Consider the following 22,995-nt stretch of genomic DNA (forward strand, 5'->3'; position numbering starts at 1 on the left):
TGTTATGAGCATGAACTCAATACCAAAAATAGTAATTCCCTGGGTGGGGATATCTTTACTGGAGTGGGGGGAGATATATTTTCATCTTTTGGGCAAGCTTTGGAAAACCAAGCAGTACACGGATATAGGCTAGGTGATCAGAAACTATCATGGTTCCTTATAATGTAATGAATATCTAAATCAAAATAGAATCCTATATTTAAATTTAGTCAAATTTTATTTTTCACATGAATATTATTATTTTGTATTGGTGTAAGGCTGCAATCCTAACCATGCATACTCTAATTGAAATCAGTGGGGCTAATCCCAGATAGGTGGGGTTAGATGTGCAACCGTATATATTTAAACTGACACCACAGGTTTTTAAAGACATGCAGTGATCAGAAGCATACATTTAATTTCAATGCTTATCATTAATAATATATTCGACTTTCCCCCTTGCAACAGGAAAATTGCCTTCAGAGGAGCAAATGAATAGTGTGCTGTATGGAACACAGGAAGCTGCTTTCTATTGAGTCAAGGTAGGTTATCAAGGTAGGCATCAGGTGGGATTCTCTGGGAGAGCATTCTACAGCCAGGGTGCCACTACTGGAAACATCCTCCATCAAGTAGCCATTCACTGTACTTGGTAGGGGAATCACAATAAGAATGTGCTTTACCTCTGAACCACAGCCCTTCCCATTTTTCTGTGGCTAGAACTCTACAGATCTGGAGAAACAAACACACCTAACCAAAATAAAATAAGACTTATGTACTCATATTTACATCACCAGATATAACTTGGTGCAGGAGCACCCAGCAGGGAGGGCATTGCTGAACACCTGGCCTCCTGGCAACAGCATCACTGTCACTTACCTGGAGAGAAGGAGGGAGGAGAGGCCAGAACAGTGTGGATGCACTGGTACAGCTAATCCAGCACTCCTACTAGTGCACCCAAACAGTGCCAGGGTCCCCACTGCTTCACCCCTCTTCCTTCCAGTAAGCTGGAGTGACACTGCTGCTGGGAGGCCAGGTGTGTGGAACTGACCCTCCCCACCAACTGCCCATCTCAGTGAACCCTGAAAGATGTATAGTGTTCAAAACTCCCTTTGCATATGAAGTTTCTTAGCAAACTTCAGTAAGGACAGGGACAACTGCATATATACATTCAGCACACAGAGCTGATCCCAACTTTGTGGCCAATGCTTCTTAACACAGGAGCTCCTGATGTATATGCAAAAACCTGCACCCTTTTGGGTTTGTTTCCCCCCCAAATGTTACAGATGAACACCTCTGGTTTGCTTGCAGTCTTTATGAAAACAAATTGCAGGTTTACAATTGCAAATCTTTCTACAAAATGTAAACAGCAGGGGCCCCGGAGTCCTCTGTTTAATAAAGACACCCATACATAAAACAGACAATCTTTCCCGATCTGTTTTCTAGCTGGAACAGGAAAAAGGCATAGGCGCCGACTCCATTGGGCCTGAGGGGCCCCGAGCCCCCTCAAAAATTCATTTGGGGGGGCTCCGCCCCCCAATAATTTAAGAAAATTATTAGTTATATTATGCTTTGTAAAATCACAAAATTATGTTGGTATTTTTTATTTTCCTTGTTTGACGATAGTTACCTTTTAAAATACATTCAGTAATGAGTTAAAACAAAGCCACTCCCGATCTAGAGAGGGGGTGGGGTTGCGGGCTCTCGACCCATCAACAATCTCGCGGGAGAAGCGGGGATTCCCCCTAGCTCATTAATATTCACCGCCCACGGCGGCAGCCAATCGGCTGCCGCGAAGGGCGGGCCCTTACAGGTTCACTTAAGGTCGGGGCAGCCTGGGGCTCGCCCCTTTCGTTCCCCCAGCAGCAGCGGTTTGGAGGTCTTGGGCCCCCCCAATATTTTTTATAAGTCGGTATGGGCCCCCGCTCCCCCCCCCAATATTTTTTATAAGTTGGCGCTCCTGGAAAAAGGAGTTTGTCCTCATGAAATTTTCAGATGTTTTCCTTGACTTGAGATGCCTAGACAAATAATTGAATAAACCTCTAGCTTTTAATGCGGTGATCTGAAATCCTTCTCTCCCTTTTTCATTTCATTATAAATCAAATATATAGAAAAAGTGATGCATAATGAAGGAGTTGTAGGTAGGATAAATCTGTGCATTTTATTTTCTATTGTTCCGCAACAAAATCTCACAATCACATCTTATTTGCTTGTTTAGAGGAACATGACGCATTATGCATGCCCTCAAATACAGCTACATAATGTCCTACGGTGATACCTACCTGTGCTGTCATCATAAACAACCGTGACAGTTTTCCACTTGAAGAACTGCACAAGGTCAAGGATGGCGCGGCTGAGTGAAGAGAAATCTGGATAAAGACTGACATAGAATGAGTCTTTGTTGTCTGAAACCTGATGCTTCCAGCGCGTCTGTATATGTGGAACCCCTAAAGCGTTGCAGATAGATTGCACTGCATTAGCCGAAGAACTATGTGAAGGTCCAAAGATAGCTGCTACTCCAAGAGAGAGCTGATCACAAGCTGAAAGGAAAGGAAAGTATGATTAACAGTGTGCAGAGAATAACACACACAGCGATAGTTTTTTCAGGCAGTCATCTGCTCAAGCAGGCTTGCTGTTGATGCAAGTCTCTCTCTACAGGCAAAGTACAAATTAACTACATTTTGAGAATATGTGCTTAAGTATTAAGTTAGAGAAGTGCACACTGTGATCTGTCAGTGTCAACAGATCTCTGTTCACCTGTTGTTGTGGCTCTCTGGGAGGCTTAAAAAGGAGGCAGGGATTTTACTACAATCAAAACAGATGTCCATGGAGCTTAGAGGCTATCTAGTGTCCTTGCCAGCACATCCACTTGGATTTTGGCATTTTTGGTTCCCTTGGCTTCAAACGTTTGCATGATCAGTTTTGTGGACTATAGGATCCACACTGCAAACTCTCATCTTTGCTTCAACATTAGCTTTCTAACACTCAAGCTTGTTATTAGCTAACCCTTAGCCTTGGGGCATCATGTTCACAAACTGCTGTTTGCATTGTCTTACCTAGTCACCTGCGCATCCATAAAGACTAACCAGCACCACCCAGTTCTACACATTTGCACAAGCTTATCTGCCTGGAGCATAATTTCCCTGACATGTAAAATCAGGGCTTTTGACAATGCCCTGGTACTGCAATTAGCACAACTCCTCATTCTGTGCATTTATTGTCTGTATTTGTTAATACGATATGTAAGCTACAAATGCTCAGTGCATCTCAACCTGCACTAGGTATCACACAAAGAGAAAAGTGATGCGGTAGAAGAGTCCACCTTGGATTGCTAAGGAATTTGCTATCTGGCTTCAATTATTTCCTTTTCACCTTGTGGAGGAGAATCCACCATCACTGTGGCTACATTTGAAGCCATTGAATATTGCTGCAGAGGGATCATTTTATTGATGTGCTCTTCGCACATTTTAATGTGTCCATCCTTTCTGGATAAGGAGAATCAAGTTCAGTGAGGGTATCTTTATGCTACATTTGCTCCTAAATTCCTTGCTAACTACATGATATCCATAATCTAGAAGAAATATCCAGATAGAGCTTCCTCCTAGAGAAATAATAATTCTGTCTTTGGTGAAAGGGAGAAGGCTGGTAGTTTTGTTTTGTTTTTAAATTAATTTAGCATTGAAATGCTGTAGCAGGGTTAGCCTCTTTCAGTAATAGTAGAAAGGATTTGAAGTAAACAGTACAATACAAAACAGTAAAAATAAGGCGTGCGGTGCTCTTTTCTATGCAGTTCATGCTGTGCAATACAGAACATCCTTCTATGATGTTTGAGTATAAGGCACAATTCTGTAAAAGTCATTGGATGCAATCCAATCTGGGTCCATTAGAAACCAGTGGGAAGTCTGTCACAGATTTCAATGGGATGCAAATTTCCCCATGAAGTTTGCCGCTTCTAAGCATGGGCACGCACTGTTGTAACTACTAAGCATGAACTTTTTTTGAAGTGTATTGTTCACTAATGCATCTACCTTTTGTACCTGTAATAAAATGCTACGAGATGGAACCTGTAGCAAGCAGTGATAGCTGGCAAATTGTTCCCTCCCAGTGGACTTTTAAAGAAACCCCATGAAAGGCACATTTCTTCTGCATGTGGCTTACAATGATTCTATTCTAAGCTAACAGTGTGATCTTAAAAAAAGTATTAACAAGAATTTTGATTGCATTTCCAGCATTCTTAGTTCAAATGACATCTTCAGCAAATTCTGCTCTTGCCCAGGGATTTTTCATCGGTATGGTGCTTTTAAAATCTAATTAATTTCCCATCTGTAGTCCATTCCAGGCATCCAGCTGATGGGCAGTCTGATATACAGCCAAATTAAAACTTATTGCAACAGCACTATACCAGCTGAAATCAAAGTATGTGGAGTGATTTAACTGAGTTGAGGTCTAAAATAACAATACTTTTGATACGAGCATTTGCCTGGTCACTAAGCATGAGCTACTGCCCCAGCTGAAAACATCAATATGGTTGTTAAGACTTCTGTCACAATAAAGGCACCATGGTATCTGAACTATCCACCTTTCCTTTCTACCTTCTTCCATCTTATAGAAATGCCTGGCAAAGATGTACTGTTTTGAAGCCATGCAAACTATACTTATGAGAGTGGACAAAGTGTGAGAATTGTGCCAAGGAGACCTGGGGCAACAACCCCTTCAAGTCAAAAAAAGTCAATGTCTTCCTGCCTCAGGTCCCCATTCCTCAATAAAGGGCATCAAAGGCAATCAAGATTGCTGTGAAGATGGAAGAAATAATTACTTTCGTTGGCATGGCTTTCAGTCATTGATAATGTACCTTGCTCTACTTTGTTGTATGTGTATGCAGGCCAGGAGGAGCCCAGCATGGGACTCTCACTAACAGACGTCTGTACTCTTGGCTTTTGCCTTACCACTGCTCTAGAGATCAGTGCCAGCAATGAATTTTTATAAGAGACAAGCGTGTGGGGTCCAGGGCTGCACAACATAAGAACAATGTAAGCACACCATGTGCGCACACCATGGGGTGTGTGCACAGCCACCACTGAATTTGGGAGGCAATAGCCCCCTCCTTGGAAATTTGAGGGGGCCTCACACCCCCATGGCACCTATGACAGAAGTGCACAGAGCTGCAGTTAAGAAGCATACTAAGGTGGGCTTGGCTTCTGTGATGTAACCAATGAATGGGGAAACCAAGCACCCAGTGGCTAACCTTTAAAAGCAGGAGGGAAATCAGGCCTTGTGGTTAAATGTGGCCCTCTAGGCCTCTCTATCAGGCCCACTCCAGACCGTGCCCCTCCACCAAGCCATGTCTCATCTCTCCAGACCATAACCCTCACTGGTCCTCTCTATTTTTGAGTGCTTTTTTCTGGGCTGAAATGTGCTGTTGAACTTTGATGGTGCCCCTTTCTTGACTGGACAAGGGTGAGTAGATATGTATGTATGTGCATAGAAACCTCTTGTGTTTGCATGGCCAGGATGTAGCTTACTGTGCAAAGGTAAGTATCACAATACTCTACCCACTTTTGCTTCAGGTCTTGCTCACCAGGTATCCACAGCACAGCTCCCGGAAAGTTGCTCACAGGCCATTTGGGACTGGGGGGAAAAGAAAGGTTCCCATCCCTGCTCCAAAACTCTTAGAAACATACCTTTTTTGGATGCTTCAAAACTATCATAGAGATTTATCTTCTGAGTATCGTATGTTAATGTAGTGTTTGGCAACAGAGTTCTGTTTCTATTGATTGTGTTCACAGCAAATCTGAAGGCCAGTTCTTCTGCTCCCATTGCTCCCGTTGGGCCAGATTCCACACATTCAAAAATACCCCCTGGAGAAATAAAGAGACAAGAGGGTGGAAATATTACTTAAAATGTCCAAGATCATCAAGTCATAACAACAGATTTTACAGGTGATGTACAGATTGCCCTGCTGAAGTCTGGTTGTAAGGGGTTGGTTGTTGTTGTTTTTTTTGGGGGGTGTTATGCTTAGGTCACAATGCAAAAAAGAATCCAAATACACATGTATATCATGAACTGTGGGCAAGCCGCAGGTTTTCCTGTTATAGACCTGCTGGGATTGACAAGGCATCTGATCCTCACCTGAATCTCATAGCTCTCCTGACAAGTGCTCTGGTCTGCCTACCACATACCAGGCAGTCTACTATTCAAATTAGGCCCCAGTGTTTGTTACAATCCCCTTCTCAAATAAGTAATCAATTTTAATCTAGAATTTGAATTTTTAAAGCTTTCTTATTTGTTAATTTCAGCAAGTAAACTACTGCTGTCACTTCATTACAATATAATTTTGGTTACTGAGAACAAACAAAATTGTACAAAAACAAGATTGGGTACAGGCCTGGCCAGGGCATAGGTGTCCTGACTGTGACAAAGGTGACCTGTGTGCTTGCTTGCTTGCTTAACAGCTGTTGGGAATTTCAAGGTCCCTGCTCTCCCTTCTTATGGTCTTTGTACTGTACCTGGAGACTCCAATAGAGAGCTTTATATTTTAGGAAGACTTTAGAAGAACTGGTTGACAAGTCTTATCAGTTGCAGACGTATGAGCGGATTTTATTTGCTGCTATTCTGGGCTCCTAGTACACCAGGGTTTACACCAGCATAATAGAGTTAGCCAGGATGCCAGAAGGGATACAATTTATGAGCCTTCTCCATTATCTGCACAGCAGGGGGTGTTCAGTCAACAGTGCAAAGGCTGAGCTGAAGCATTCCCTGCTGGTTACCTGCTTTCAGCAATAGGAATCGCTGTTTGGTAGTACCCAATTGGTTAGCTGTCAGATTCTAGAGCTCCCTATTGGTGCTTCTTAGGTAATTCACAAAATACAGGGTCCATTCATAAAACACAGTGTTCATTCATACAGCAGTAACATAAATCTCCATTGCTACATATTGGGTGTATATTTCAGCGGTTGAACGTATATGTTGATGGCCATGCTGTAGTGTAGTGCTTATGCAACTGTGAATAAAAGGTGGCAAGGCTCATTGTCTCAGGGTTTGTGGGGGGAGAGGTGACAAAACTGATTTCCAATAATTTTGGGAGGGGGAGACTGCCCGCTGGGGAGCGGGCGGGCTGGCGAGGCCCCCTAGATTTAGAGGTCCTAGGCTTCAGCCTACTTAACCTATACATAAACCCAGCACTGGGACCCTGTCTATTTTCACTGGCTTTGAAACCTGTGTATATATTTATTTGCTTTATTTCTTTCTTTCTTATAGGGATCTTACATGTGTCAAGGTATCTAGCGGGTGTCAAGGCTCACTTTATAGGACAGCATCTGACTGAAATTCGGACATGAGAAACAAGTTGAAACAACATGACACAAAAAGAGCAAAGCATATAGGCAATAATGGGCACTTTGTAAGTCCCTCATCACTCTGCTAATTAGTATATTATCAAAGCCCCAGAGAGGTTTAGCTTAGCAAACTGCCTCCTTGCTTCAGCCTCCTGTCTCATCACTAGCAGAAAAGAGGAGTGTTTATGTTTGTTTTTTCTACTGCCAAACCTATAAAAACCTACCCCTTGGGAAATGGATAGTGAAATTACATGAAAGCAAAAAAAAATCACATACTGTGAAAGAAAGTGAGGAAATTGCTGTTTAAAATGGTACCTCGTTAGATCTCACAAAGATCCAATGATTAGAGCATGATATTTAAAATGTGCAGATACAAACTGAGCGGGCAGGAAAAGAATTTTCTGCAAATGACTATAATGGGACAATATGAAAGGGACCTCAAAAGTTATAAAGAGAGAAGGGAGAAGAAATGGGTCACTCCAGACAACAGTCAGGTGGTGTTAAACAAGAAAAGGGGCAGAGAAGCTGAATAATTGACCAATACACATAAGAATATGAGAGGAAGATGAATATGCTGCAGGTTAATGGACAGAGACATATTCAAGAATTTCTAGTCTCATTAGCATTCCTCTATACTCAGGGCTTTACCAAGGTATTTACTAAGATATTTGAAATCGCACTGCATCCTGAATATAGATTCTGTTTTGATTTCAACAGTCTCAAAAAAAAAAAGTTTTTCAGCAGAACATGGGCAATTATTCCCTTTGCTAGATACCAACTGACAAGGAGAGGAAAAGCATGTTTGTTAAAAATGATCAAGACTTTTAAAAAGAGTATTTGGGGTTTTTGTTGAGGCAATGATAACACTGAGAATAAATAAATCCAGGCACACTGGATGAGTTATGAAATAGAATATTATATCCAAACTGACAATAGATTCATATCAACAAAAAGGCAAATTTAATGGGATTCCACTCCCCATGAAATGTACACTTGGAAAAGCATCACAGTTTTTTTACATCTTAATCAAAAGCTCTGCACAACACTTCTGCCCATCACAAACACACAGCATTCTTCCTGCTATGGAATATATTGCTACTTCTGTGCTCCTGTTTGTATAAATTGTCCCTTAGTTGCTGGATTTAGAGAATCATGAGTCACAAGCATTAGTAGAACTGATACAAGGCTTGACCACCATGTCCGTAGCAATATTTTCCTTCCTACAAAATGGGAGGGGGAGGAGGGAATCTATGATGCACTAAATTACCCCATACTACCAGGTCCTGCCTTCCAAAAGGCTGTCATGAGTCTTGTTAGTCGATCTAAACTTGTCAGTTGCTTTCCCTACCATTGTTGTGCCTATTCATGACAGCAGTATAAATAACCAAGTAAGGCATGCAACACATGTTCTCAGATAAACAAGGAGAGGGAAAAGTAATAAATCTCGCAATTCTAAAGTAGAAGAGCTGCCAAAACCCTGGCCTATCTCTGTCTCACAGCTTGAAGGAGGCAGAAATGCGACTTGTCCGATTTCCAGTGAATCCTTTGGGACTGAAATAGGACCTTTATCCAAAACTGCCATGGCTCAAATAATCTAAAATAGCTGCTTAAAATCCACTTAAAATCCACCATTTTTACACCCGAAAACCAGGGCATTTCACTTTCCTGGCGTATGGAAATACTATCTTATTTGCATTCAAAGCTTGGAACTTAATACACGACACTGTATTTGTAATCAAAACCATTCAAGGACCATGGTAACCCTGTATGCTGCATTTAACAATAAAAGTTAAAAGGTAAAGGACTCCTGGGCAGTTAAGTCCAGAGAAAGGTGACTATGGGGAATGGTGCTCATCTCACTTCAGGAAGAGGGAGCTGGTGTTTGTCCATGGACAGCTTTCCGGGTCCTGTGGCCAGCATAACTAAACCACTTCTGGTGCAACAGGACACCGTGACAGAAGCCAGAGTGCATGGAGTGCCGTTTACCTTCCCATTGCAGCAGTACCAATTTATCTACTAGCACTGGTGTGCTTTCAAACTGCTAGGTTGGCAGGAGCTGGGAATGAGCAACAGGATCTCACCTTGTCGCAGCGATTCAAACCACTGACCTTCTGATTTACAAGCCCAAGAGCCTCAGTGGTTTAGACCAGTGTTTCCCAACCTTGGGCCTCCAGCTGTTTTTGAACTACAATTCCCATCATCCCTGACCACTGGTCTTGCTAGCTAGGGATGATGGGAGTTGTAGTCCAAAAACAGCTGGAGGCCCAAGGTTGGGAAACACTGGTTTAGACCACAGTGCCACCCTTGCATTTAACAATAAGCAGCCAGGGACAACAGCATATGGGATGTGGTCAGAGGTTTCTTATCAAGCTGGAAATTGTTAGACAAAAGATCTGCAAATTCATGCCAAAAAATACACATGCCTTAACACTGACCAAATTCTTTATAAAATATGTGCCATATTAATGGAAATAGGCTCTTCTGAAAGCAAGAATACCACCTCCTGACTACTTATGATGTTGGGGTCCTATGTTTCATTTATCTAAGAAAATCACATCAAAATAACTGAACACCACTGTGAAGAACTGTTTCAGCCATGTTGTGTTCTATTTTGTTTGTGGTTGTCTTCCTCTCTTAGCAGATGTGTTCCAACCAAGATGTCCAACAGTTTACAGGAGGCAGCAGTGGACTTGGGGCTTTCAATTTTCAGCAGCACCCTGTGCGATGCCAACATTCAGTGTGCGTTTACCTCTTGCCTTCCATTCTAAGTCATTGTTGGGGCACCCTCTTGGCTTGGCTCCAACTCTCTGGAGCAGATTTTTGTGGGCAGCAAGGGAGCAGAGATGAAGGATAAGTCCTCTTTTCAAGTTGAAATCTGGTCCAGTGTTGAATATAACTCATTTACTTGGTGGCAGGCACAGAGTAGAAGTGGTTGGATTAGCTTATTTGCTGATCTATCCTTCTTGACGTAGTGTAGGCTGCAGTCCATGCGACCACAATCACCATAAGTTTTATGGTAGACACAGGACCCAATCAGCTGGGAAGCTGATGCCCTACTGAAATGAGTAAGTGCTGCTCACAAAACTACCATATAGTATTTTATGGATCTTCTGAGCCCATTATATCATCTCTGGCTACCTGCAATTTCACAGTAAACATACAGTAACCATAAATGGGAATTAGTTTGCCCTCTTGATGACAGGCTATTACTTTACATGAGGTAGCACAAGCTGTTGTCTTGGCACTGCCATATCTAAAGCAGATGTGTTCATGGGAAAGTTTAGCAAGACAGACTGAAGTGTTTTATGAATGGTAGTACAGAGGCAGACATGAGATAATCCTTCGTCACTGACTTTCATACCATTCTTATCTTCTTGAGATACTAATAGGGTGCTGATTTAAAGGGCAAATGGATTTCCTAGTGCACCATTGAAACACGTATTTCAGGGCTACCTAGTGCCTATGCAAAAGCACATCAGAAATGCATACCACATTCTGACCGCTTCCTCATTCTGCCCTCTCTAGCAGATGGGGAACATGAAATAGATGTTTCACATAAAACCTGAAAGCTGCCACTGACCACTTGAACAGTCACACTCAAATGAATTCCAAATGATGCCAGGCATGATAAAGATGGCTAAAATAACCTGATACAAATGCTAATGTATAACTCCTGGGTTCCTAATGGCATCTCACTGAAATGGCTGAAGGATTCTATCTAACCTTTGAGAAATGAACTTTCAATATGCAATGGAACGTGCACATCATGTCACATTACAACGTAATTATGAACCAGATGGATTGGAAGATCATAAATCATGCTAATTCAGTAGGTTGCCTACAGACCTGATCATATTTCAAGGAGAACCAATGAAATAAATGGGATCTCAGTTAAACGTGAATTAAAATAGTCAAGTCTATTTCAGTGGGTCTAATCTAAGCATGTTTCAGTTGGGATTCAACCTAATGAATCTAAAACAGGACCTCACTTGTGTAGGGTTAAACATCCAATACTTGTCACAGTATCTGAAAACAAGTTCAGGTTATCTGTGGTGAAAAGAATGGTCCTGTTTAAACATATTGTGAAACTTTAGAGGAACAAATTTCTAAATTCATTAAAAAGGGGTTTAAACAGGGATTTATATAACAGAGCCATTTCCACCCCCACCATCTATCTTTATTTACTGTCCGGAAGTGATTGGTATGCAAATATTTTCTCAGATACACTGATTATATGTACATAATTAAATCCTATCTTGATTCAGAAAGAGACCAGAGAGACAAAATCAATTGAGTTCTGCAGAGTCATATGCACCAAAGGAAAAGCAGTCAGCTTGCAGTGGGGCTGCTCTACTAGGGTGAATGGGGGGCACTGTCCCACCAGCCTTCGTCTACCCTCAACCAGCTCACACTTGCCTGTCTTCTAAATTATAATCAGTCGAAAGGATGGAAGTGACTACCAGCTTCCTCCTCAGTCCCACTGTTTTCCTTGTAAATGTTTGCAGGGTAGGATGGGGGCAAAACTAGAATGAGTTGGCTCTGCCCAGCATTGGCTCTGCCGCCACCTACTGGCAGTCTCCCTGACTTCTCCCCTACCAGTCTCAATGGACACCAGCCACCATGGTTGGCATGGTACACAAAAATAATTTTAAAAACTTTATTTACCAGAACCCTTTCAAGACAAAACAACCAACCCTACTAAAAAAATATGGAAGCGTCTGACTCAACTACTTGTTCAATTCTTTCTTTTTGAAAAAGTTAATGAAAAATACTCAGCATACTTAGATTTTTCTGTATATTTTTATCTGCTAAAGTCCAGTACTGAAATGGAAAAAAACCTACACTCTTCCACTGAGCAAGTGTAAATATATTGCTACCATAATTTTAAAAGAAATATGGCTTTCACCACATTAAGAGTTCCTGTGCATGCTCTGAGCAATATAGCGGGACCTTGGGGCAAACTGCAATAAACATTTCTAAGAATTACTCATAATCTAAACAAGACTAATATATATGGTTTGAAGATTTTTTTAAAAAGTGGAAAATTAACACACACTGATGGGAGTACGGCAGTAAGGATAATAAAACAGTATTGCAGATTTTCAGTTTTGCTTTTACCATTCATCGTTTCCTTCTGCTAGGATATTAATGGCCCATGACCACAAACAATCAACAAGCTCATTTACATTATGTAAAGTAGGATTACCCCAAACATCTTCTTTCTGGTCTTTCACTTTACACAGCACAGCTTGCTGGATGACATGTTTAGTGCCTGCTTTTCTGAATGACAGCCACTGATAGATAGATATATACACACACAAACATTTTTTTTCTCTCCACCCCATCCATGCTTTACAATACAGTACAGTATTCAATGGCACCACTTTTTCACATAAGAGGTGTGTGTGTTTTCACATTCAATGAGTGTAAAATCTATGATCACAATAGTTAAGCTGTACAATTTAGCAAGAGTGTAGTCTTTCACACAGACACTTGTACATGTGCAGATACAGTTTCTACTTATGTTCAGTATAACATGTGAATAAGCACAGACAGTGTATGCTGTATTTTCTCTATAAGCTGAGCTTTTCTTCAACCAGAACTCGCCAGAACTCAGTTCTGTCATATCTCAGGTGGGCACCATTGCCTTTCTAAGAGAACAAGGGAGATGTTCATGGTGAGTTCCAGAACCTCTTTTTCTAGAAAAATAGCGCTGTCATTGTCAACAGTTCAACAGTATCTGAAGAAGTGTGCATGCACATGAAAGCTTATACCAAGAGCAAACTTAGTTGGTCTCTAAGGTGCTACTGGACAACTTTTTATATATTTTGACTGTGTCAGACCAACACGGCTACCCACCTGAATCTGTCAACAGTTCAGTTCAGCATACTAGATATTAATATGATTTTGAGCTTCTGCTACATAATTACCGTATTTTTCGCTCTATAAGACGCAGCAGACCACAAGACGCACCTAGTTTTTGGAGGAGGAAAACAAGAAAAAAACATATTCTGAATCTCAGAAGCCAGAACAGCAAGAGGGATCGCTGCGCAGTGAAAGCAGCAATCCCTCTTGCTGTTCTGGCTTCTGGGATAGCTGCGCAGCCTGCATTCGCTCCATAAGACGCACACACATTTCCCCTTACTTTTTAGGAGGGAAAAAGTGAGTCTTATAGAGCAAAAAATACGGTAGCTTCTGATGTTGCTTGTTTTATTTTTTGGCATTTTTAAAGTTTTGCAGTGATTTTCTATTTGTTCGCCATCTTGTGAATCCCTGGAATTTAAAACTGAGTTCTAAAGAGTCCCTATGGCTCATATAGTGCATAAGGAACCCAACTCTCAGTTTTTCAAGGTTTGTGTGGCAGCTCTTTTTACATGATTCTGTAAAGTCTGCTTCTGGAAAACATAACTCTCTGTATCACCTGTTATTTGGGTTCTTTTTTTCCCTTTCTTTTTTTAACCAAAACAGAATAATCAGGACAATCGACAGACAAGTCATCGTACAGAAACAAACACAACATTTACTGCTACCTGTCTATGGTACTTCTAAGCACTTGCTGCAGATGTTGGTTAGCCTGAGCCATTAATGCTTACACAGAAAACAGGATTTTGATTACCAGTCCATTATGATCCTTTGGGGAGCCCTTAAGATTCAGACTTCTCTGTCAGCACAGCATTTTTCCCCATCAGTGGTAAAGAGTGAATTTCAAAGCAGGCTCTGCTGAACCACTTAGCTTGGCAATCTTTTCTTTTCAGGCCATAATGGTTTTTGATATGCTTGCAAAGGGGTAGCTGGTTATGTTTTCCTTGATAGACCATTTCTCTAAGTATCCATTTCCAGGCCCATGGAGGATTCCCTAATGCTAATGAGGCTTTTTGTTATGCAGTCACAGAGTGGTATTTACATTCATGCAAATGGGAGTAATATTATCCCACACTTAAAAGACAAACAGGACCATCATTCAAAGCAAATATCTCTGTGCAAGGGTGTATACTACTGAACGCTTAAAGGTGGACATGTGAACATATGGGCAGACAAATGGCTTTCAGTTTATACATTCAGGGTGGCTTCAGACATTACTGTTTCAGCAACTTTATAGACCCATAGTGCATTCCTGTTAAAATGCTAGTGCCAGAAGTTGCTACCTACATTTTTAAAATAGCATATGCATTATCAGTGCTATTTTTCTAGAAAAAGAGGTGCCAGGACTCACCATGAATGCCTCCCTTGTTCTCATATAATGGCAATGGCACCCACCAGAGGTGCCAAAACTGAGTTCTGGGTGAAAACTCTGTGCATTATGGTTATAAAGCATGGCTCCCTGCTGAGTGTACCCACAATGAACTTTAGTGGGTTGTTCTATAACAGGGGTAGGCAACCTAAGGCCCAGAGGCCGGATGCGGCCCAATCACCTTCTCAATCTGGCCCGCAGATGGTCATGGGAATCAGCGTGTTTTTACATGAGTAGAATGTGTCCTTTTATTTAAAATGCATCTCTGGGTTATTTGTGGGGCATAGGAATGCATTCATTACCCCCACCCCCAAATACATTCCAGCCCCCCACATGGTCTGAGGGATGGTGGACCGGCCCTCAGCTGAAAAAGGTTGCTGACCCCTATTCTATAACATGGACCTGCTAAAAATATAGAGGGTGAGCTGGGCCCTTTAAAGAGTGTGTAAGGATCATACCAGGAATCCCAAAAGCTGTAAGTGAAAGCGTCACCTTCTGCTATTCTCTTACTCTAAACTAGTGTTCAGTAGCTGTCAGGGACTGGGCAGAGGAGAAATGGTGGTGACCCCCTCCCCATCCTGACCCTTCCATGGAGGAGAAAGAGGAAAACAGTATAGATTTACAACAGGGGTTTGCGGGAGGTCACAGCTCAGAGGCAGATGAGGGGAAAAGTTGGGAAATAATGGGAGAGGCGGAGCAGGCAGAGCTGGAGCAGCAGTTGGCTGCCACGTTGTCATTAGAAAGCATTCCAGACCCTCCATCTCCCAGAACGCAGCAAGCCTTAAAAGTAGGAGAGCAAATAGCTCAAAGATGGAGGGCACATAGCAGCACCCGTAGAAGTAACAAATGAGGAAGTGGGAGAGACGGGGGTGGAGATTCACTCGGGAAAATGCCATTATCCAGGAGACTGGGTTCTATAACCTCTCTCTGTAAAGATTGAAATAAAAAAGGACAGGAATAAACTTTTTCTTGTCTTCATACTTTCCTGGGCAACCAGCCGGGAGCCACTGAGAGCATCCTGACAGTAGCAAACTTGAGGCTCCATTCAGCCACCATAGCTAAGAGCCAACAATAGACCTAACCTCTATGAATTTACATAGTCCTCACCTACATTGGTGATCATTAATCAATTCAATAAATCAACTCTATAGAAATATATAAAATAAAATAAAAAAATTGTCCAGTAGCACCTTAGATACCAACTAAGTTTGTTCTTGGTAATGAGCTTTCGTGTGCATGCTTTCGTGTGCATTAGGTAGGTATTCTTCAGATACCTACCTAAATCAACACTGTGTTAGTCAGTTGTGGGTAACCAGTGGTCCTACATATGATGTTGATCTTCAGTTCCCATCAGTCCCAGCTGGCATGGCAAATAGTCAGACAGGATGAGAGTTGTAGTGCAACAACTTCTGGAGGGCCACAAGTTCCCCATTCCTGAGCTATGAGAACAAGTACGGTCTTTTGTCTGCCTCTAATCTATTGCCAATCAATTGCATTGAGCAACTCTGAAGTCTCATATTATAAGAGGCAGGGGAATAAATCTCCCTTATCTACTCTTCCAACACCACTCATAAATTTAAGAACCTCTTTCATGCCCCATCACTTGTCATGTTTTCCTAAACGAAAGAGATCCAAAATCCCTTGCAGGGAGTGTGTGTTCCCCTTGAGTGCTGGTTTCAACTCTTCTTTTGTGGTTTCTTTCATCTACAGATTTCCTTTCACAACTGGGAAACTATTATTTAATTTCAATTTAATGAAACTAGGAGAATCCTCTTCCAAAGCACCTGGTTACTCACATATTAATTCCCTTACATGTGTTGTAATAACCATGGTTTTTTTTCCATCATCATCTCATCTTAATACTTTTGCATTGTTTTTAACTGTATTAGCTTCTGTAAGGTGCCTTGAGAACTCTGCAGAGGTGAAGTGTGTTGTGTTCTGTTTGTTTTATAAAGAAATAAGACTGGAGTTGAAGTTGATTTCCAAACTCCTAGTTAACAAGGACTTTATCAGATACTAGATAATGGATGATGCACTCCCTCCATCTCCAGTCCAGAATGCATTACCCCACCTCACTTTCCATTATAATGTAAGGTAATTGCCAATGTAACATTTATAACAGAAGGGAGAGGGGATTCATGTCAAACGGAATGCACAATCCCATATTTCCTTCCTGATTCCTTAACCACAAAAGTTGCCCCATAACCATGATTCCTAAAGAATACCTCTTCCTTCCAGGTATGTATTCTAGGACTGAGGTGTATAGAAGCTTGATGTTGTAGACTCTGATGCCAAGGAACCTATTCATGGATTAACCTTTTTTACCTTCTTCTAAGTGTAATTTTTGAATTTCTAGCAACTGTGACTGCAACAACCTTCTCATTTCCACCTTGATTCTTGCTTGATGTCCTTACAGCAAGGATAGCTCAGGAGAGGAACATATGCTGTTTTGAGAACAAGAAGTCCCAGGGTCAACCACAGATATCTCTAGTTAAAAGGATCAGGTAGCAGGTGATGGAGAAGTCCTTTCTCTGCTCAAGGCACTGGAGAACACACAACGCTGGACTAGAATGGACAAATAATCTGGCCTTCATTAAGGCAGCTTTGTGGACGCACACAATGTGCTGGAAGATGCTGTAATGTGCAACTTTGAAGACAGCTTTGTATCAATATTCTGATGCAGTAAGTGGTGCATTTTAATTGGCATCAACATTGGCTCACAAACAATTACAAAATTATCCATATGTTTGGAGACACTAAACTGAGCACTCTTCTACACTGAAACAAAGGGAGTGTTTTCCCTAAACAAGGAAGAAAAATAACACGCAGTGTGCCTAAGAAGTCAAAATATGTGCTTGAGCACACTGTTGTTTTCTTATTTGCTGTGCACAATGTACAGAGAGAATAACTGCTATGCTGAGTCTTGGGTATCTTTCTTTTATTAAAACAATCTCTCTTCCTAAATGAAAACAACTTCCAAACACTGTAACATCTAATGAGCAATCACTCTTTGGAATAATAAAAGCATTTCTTGGATCCCTGGCGTGCAGAAGGATAGTATAATTGTTTTCCCCCCATTTGGAAAATGTGTTCTTCTGACACAGGGTAGAGTATCATTCTTCTATAACAATACCAGGTGGAAAGAGTAAGTGCTGCACACAAAACAAAGGGTCAGCATTTTGTTATATACCATTTTATATACAACCAGCTATCATTCTCTAATAAAAGAGTGTGTTTCTTTTATATAGGGGTGGCCCAATACATTTGGCTGCCTGAGGCAAAGGACGTGATCCAACAGACTGACAGCTGAATCTTACTTCAACACTGGTGATGGGCACACCTGAGGACAGTAGCAAGCTAGCTTAGAGTGATGGACAGACAGCTGTCGCCCCCTGGGATCTGTTGCCTGAGGCATTTGCCCCACTCTGCCTAATGACAGAACTGGCCCTGCAGTTATAAAGAGGCAGTGTTTAGCAGTGGCTCTATATTCTAGCTAATTTTGTAAAGCACATCATTGGGAAACCCAGTCAAACTAAAGTTCTTCTATTTAATGGGATGCAGCCTTTCTGGTTTTAGCAGGGCTAAACTGACAAACCACATATGCCACTACCTTTTAATAATATGGCATAATTGATTTTAACAGTTTCTCACGGTTTCCTAAGGAAGTTGCTAGTTCAAAAATGTGTTTTAAACTTCCCTGAGCTGCTGGAAAAGTAAAGTATGTTTTTCAATAAATAAATAAGGTTTATTCAATATTTGCACATTAGAAGTCATAAAATAAGACTCTCAATCAAAACAATGCTAAAGAAAAATTTCCATCAAGACCTGAGATGTTCCTTTTAAATCCTAAAGCAAATTAGGTTTTGTTCTGGTTTAGTACTGCCTCTCCATAATCTGATTTTTTAAAAATAAAGATCTTACCTCCAGCTCTTCCTAAGGCATCAAAGCATTTCCAAGCTACTAAATGCCTTTTGCTTCCCTCTTATTCAACCTATTCTGTCCTTCAAGTCAATTCCTGTGTCTCCTGAAGGTGCCCAGATAAGAAATGATAAGGTTCAGAACTGCTCAAAAGTTTATTTAATTGTATGTCATCTCCAACACACATTATAACACTTTCAGGATGCATAGAATATGTTTGACTTCAGAAGCAAATGAATCACAAGAGATACGTATTTATACTTTCCACCCTAAAACAGATTTTCCCACTTTCCCCCAAGGGGAGCAGTAATTAGAACCTAATTATCATATTAGTGGTTATTACTGCATAATAATTATATATCAGCTGCTAACCATCTTAACCATTAGATTCTTAATGAAAGAAAATATCTGTTCAAACGGGGATTAGCCTGACCATTTGCATTTATGTGGATGGCATGCAGTTCTAAAGAAGCATCACAGATTGTTTGAAAACAAAGACAAAGCTGCAGTTCTGAGTACTAGGTACCCAAGTACTAAACTAGCATGGCAGTGTAATACAAGGCCACCATCCCTTCCACCATGCACAAAGCTTCCATTGTGAACTTGACCTCTACCTCTCTTTCAAATTGGAAACAGTGAAGGCGGTGAAGGTTCTGTGTGAGTGCCTGGAGACGGTTGGAGGATAGATGGCAGCTAGTGGATTGAGGTTGAATCCTGACAAGACAGAAGTACTGTTCTTGGGGGACAGGGGGCGGGTGGGTGTCGGGGAGTCCCTGGTCCTTCAGGGGCAACTGTGCCCCTGAAGGAGCAGGTGCCCAGCCTGGGAGTCATTTTGGATTCACAGCTGTCCATTGAGGTGCAGGTCAATTCTGTGTCCAGGGCAGCTGTCTACCAGCTCCATTGGGTACGCAGGCTGAGACCCTACCTGCCCGCAAACTGTCTTGCCAGAATGGTGCATGCTCTAGTTATCTCCTGCTTGTAGTACTGCAATGAGCTCTACGTGGGGCTACCTTTGAAGGCGACCCGGAAACTACAACTAATCCAGAATGTGGCAGCTAAACTGGGGACTGGGAGTGGCTGCCGAGACCACATAACACTGGTCTTGAAAGACCTACATTGGCTCCCAGTACGTTTCCGAGCACAATTCAAAGTGTTGGTGCTGACCTTGAAAGCCCTAAATGGCCTCAGCCCAGTATACCTGAAAGATCGTCTCAACCCCCATTGTTCAACCCGGACACTGTGGTCCAGTGCCAAGGGCCTTCTGGCGGTTCCCTCCCTGTGAGAAGTGAAGTTACAGGGAACCAGGCAGAGGGTCTTCTTGGTAGTGGCACCCGCCCTGTGGAACGCCCTCCCATCAGATGTCAAAGAAATAAACAGCTAATCTATGATGTTTAGAAGACATCTGAAGGCAGCCCTATTTAAGGAAGTTTTTTAATCACTGATGTTTTAATGTATTTTTAATCTTTTGATGGAAGCCGCCCAGAGTAGGTAGGGAAACACAGATGGGTGGGGTATAAATAATAAATTGTTGTTGTTGTTGTTGACCTGTTACACAGAGACCCAAGTGTGCTGAAACAGCATCAATTCTCCACCAGTCTTCTTTTTCTTTTCCCCAAGAAATATTTCTATTTAAATGATGAAATACAAACTAAACAGGAAAATCTAATTGAGTTTTAGTTAGCAACACTTGCAGAGCTTCCGCTTCTCCTATATTTATGGAATTTCAATAGCCATAAGTAGTCAGCATTATTTTCAAGGGCTGGTTGGTCATCACAAGTGGTCCAACATCAATCAACAAAGTCAATGGGTGATATTCAGCTAGGTTTTGCTCAAAGTAGACACACTGAAATTAATGGGCCTAACATAGTTGTGTTCATTAATTTCAGTATGTCTACTCTGAGTAAAACTGCCCAATGTCTTAGAACATTCAGAATCTGGGGCTGTTTGAGATTCAACAGCAACTAGTCACAAGCAAAGACAAAACAGTTCAATTGAGAAGGCTACTTCCATCATCCTAATTTACTGATATTATTATTATTAGTAGTAGTAGTAGTAGCAGTAGCAGCAGCAAATGTATTACCCACCCTTCACTATCAGGCCCAAGCATGGGTTACAACAACTTAAAATTCAATATTACAAATAGTTAAGACAACTCACAGTCACAGGGCTATTCATTACAGAAGGTTCATGCTTTTGCCCTGTCCAATAACTGAACATTTGCCAAAGTAAAATAAAACTGCAATTTCAAGATTGACAACGTTATTCAGTACACAGCGTGCCTAATACATTATTTATCTAGTGCAAGAAAGGCTTTGCCTCACAGTCACTGCCACTTCATGAGCATGGTAGTTAAATGCATATGTTTTCCCTCAAAAAAGGCTGGCTTATCACAAATATCTGGAGGATTTCACACTCAGTTGATGGACAAAATGTTTCAGTAAATATTTCTTGATGACAGAAAACTGGATAAAAATGTGTCATTAAAATTTATCAAGAAAGAAAAGGTCACACACTAAATTATATTTTGTACTTTTCAGAGATGCCAAAACATTATTCTACTTTTCCTCTATTTTTGCCAGAATGCAGATAAGATTAGGCACATTTTAATGTCTGTTCACAGCAAGGAAGCACACATTTTGACTCCTGCTTCCCCCCAGTTTTTAATTATAAATTGACAGTTTTCTCAAAGGATTAAATTACTTTTATTTTAAAATGGAGTCTTTAAACCCCTTGATGTATTTCATGGAAGGATTGTAACACGACAGCATTAGGTTTGAGGCGGAGGCCAGGGAAAAGTGAACCTAGGGGGTGGCCCTGCCTCTTCCTTTCAGAAAGCGTGGTCATGAGGAAAGAGCTTCAAATTGCAAACTGATCAGAAAAGAATTTAAGACTGGGGCAGGGAGAGCAACAGAGAAACTGAAATTAACTAGTTTGTCCATAATCCATATGAAGTTTGTCTGATGTTATTAGCAGGCCCCTATCTTGAATCCAGACACCGCTAGGCCCAGAATTCTGTGCGAGACTATTGTGCAATTAACACAAGGCATTCTGAAATATATTGATGCTTTTGAATTATGGTGGTGGAGGAGACTCTTGATAGTCCAATGGACTGCAAGAAGATCAAACCTATCCATTCTGAAGCAAATCAGCCCTGAGTACTCACTGGAAGGACAGATCGTGAAGCTGAAGCTCCAATACTTTGGCCACCTCATGAGAAGAGAAGACTCTTGTCTGATGTTGGGAAAGATGGAGGGCACAAGGAGAAGGGGACGGCAGAGAAATGTTGCATAAACATGCTTGGAATGTTGCATAAAAGCTATGTATCAAAATCCATCAAACACTGACGGACTTGCAGTAAGGAAACAAGCCTACAACGTGCCTCTCATGTATATTTGGTGCAATTCTGAATTAATCAACACAGTGCCCATGGGCATACATCCTCCGCCTGCTGAAATTAGGCTTGAAACCTAATTGTGTTTTTTCAAACCTGATTGCAGTATGGTGGGAATGATTTTTGTGTTTGGTGGGGAGGAACAGCTGGGAAAAGGAGTTTTTGCATGACATCTGCATCAATGCCAACCAAGTCAAACCAGGACCTGTGAGAATGCAGAAATGCAGGTGTCCAGCTTCTGCTCCTCTCAGAGTTTCCTTTCTGCATTAAAACACAAGCAATGAAATATAACTTATAGTCAACATTGTTGTTCCCCAGGGTAAAAGCATCTTAGAAATATAAATAATTAAATAATTCCTTTTCTGTATTTCCTCCCCCCCCCCTTTTTCTTATGATTTTCCTTCCGCGTTACACTGGTTACCTGCTCCAAACCCATATGCTATAATTTTCTACATATTTCTAAAATTCATAAATTTGCTTAGTCACAAAACACAGCTTCCTTGACAGAAAATTACAAAAGTCGGTCTGAGGAATGTGGAAAGAACATAAAATTTGTTTTATTCTGATAATGGCACATTAGATAATGTTTAATGTTGTTCTAATTATAACACACACACACACACACACACACACACATATATATATATTAAAAAGAATGTATTGGCCTTACTATGAAAAGAACCTTACAATATATTCTGCAAAATGATGGTTTTTCTAACTTTAGTAGAGAGAATTTTCTTTTAAAACACACAACAACCTGAGAGTGGCGAAATCAATGGCTTAGCTTCAAGGATGTTGAGATTACTTTGTGGTATTTATAGTTATCGAGATAATTTAAATTAGATTTAAACAAAGTCATCTTAAGTTACAAGCCAATACTTATTAGCAGCCACCCTTGAAAGAAAAGCAGGTTTTCTGATGCAGGATATTGATTTCTTCAACTACTACTCACCCCCAACCTTGTGTCTCGATAATGCAATTCCAAACTAAAATGAGTCAGAGCTGTGGAAAGGCATACTCTGAACAAGCATTGACAGGTTGCTTGATATGCTGCTCATGCTTTGGAAACAATGAAGTGTGACATTTTGTGCATTAAGGTTGGCTGCAAGTTTCCCATGAAATAAAGTCAGAATTGTCTTCCCACT

At 41.2% G+C, this 22,995-nt stretch overlaps 1 protein-coding gene across 4 annotated transcripts in view; it reads right to left on the reverse strand.

Moving 5' to 3' along the window:
• GRIK2 (glutamate ionotropic receptor kainate type subunit 2) overlaps positions 1 to 22,995 on the reverse strand; it is a 436,288-nt gene that overhangs the window by 265,720 nt on the left and 147,573 nt on the right. For all 4 annotated transcript variants that reach the window (XM_081904609.1, XM_081904608.1, XM_081904610.1 and 1 more), the window contains exons 3-4: positions 5,658 to 5,834; positions 2,259 to 2,516 (exon numbers count right to left, since the gene is read on the reverse strand). In XM_081904609.1, coding sequence (XP_081760735.1) covers positions 2,259 to 2,516; positions 5,658 to 5,834 — 435 coding nt within the window. The remainder of the gene's footprint in view (positions 1 to 2,258; positions 2,517 to 5,657; positions 5,835 to 22,995) is intronic.

Source organism: Podarcis melisellensis (assembly GCF_964234715.1).
Source record: "Podarcis melisellensis genome assembly, chromosome: 3".
Classification (NCBI taxonomy): Eukaryota; Metazoa; Chordata; class Lepidosauria; order Squamata; family Lacertidae; genus Podarcis; species Podarcis melisellensis.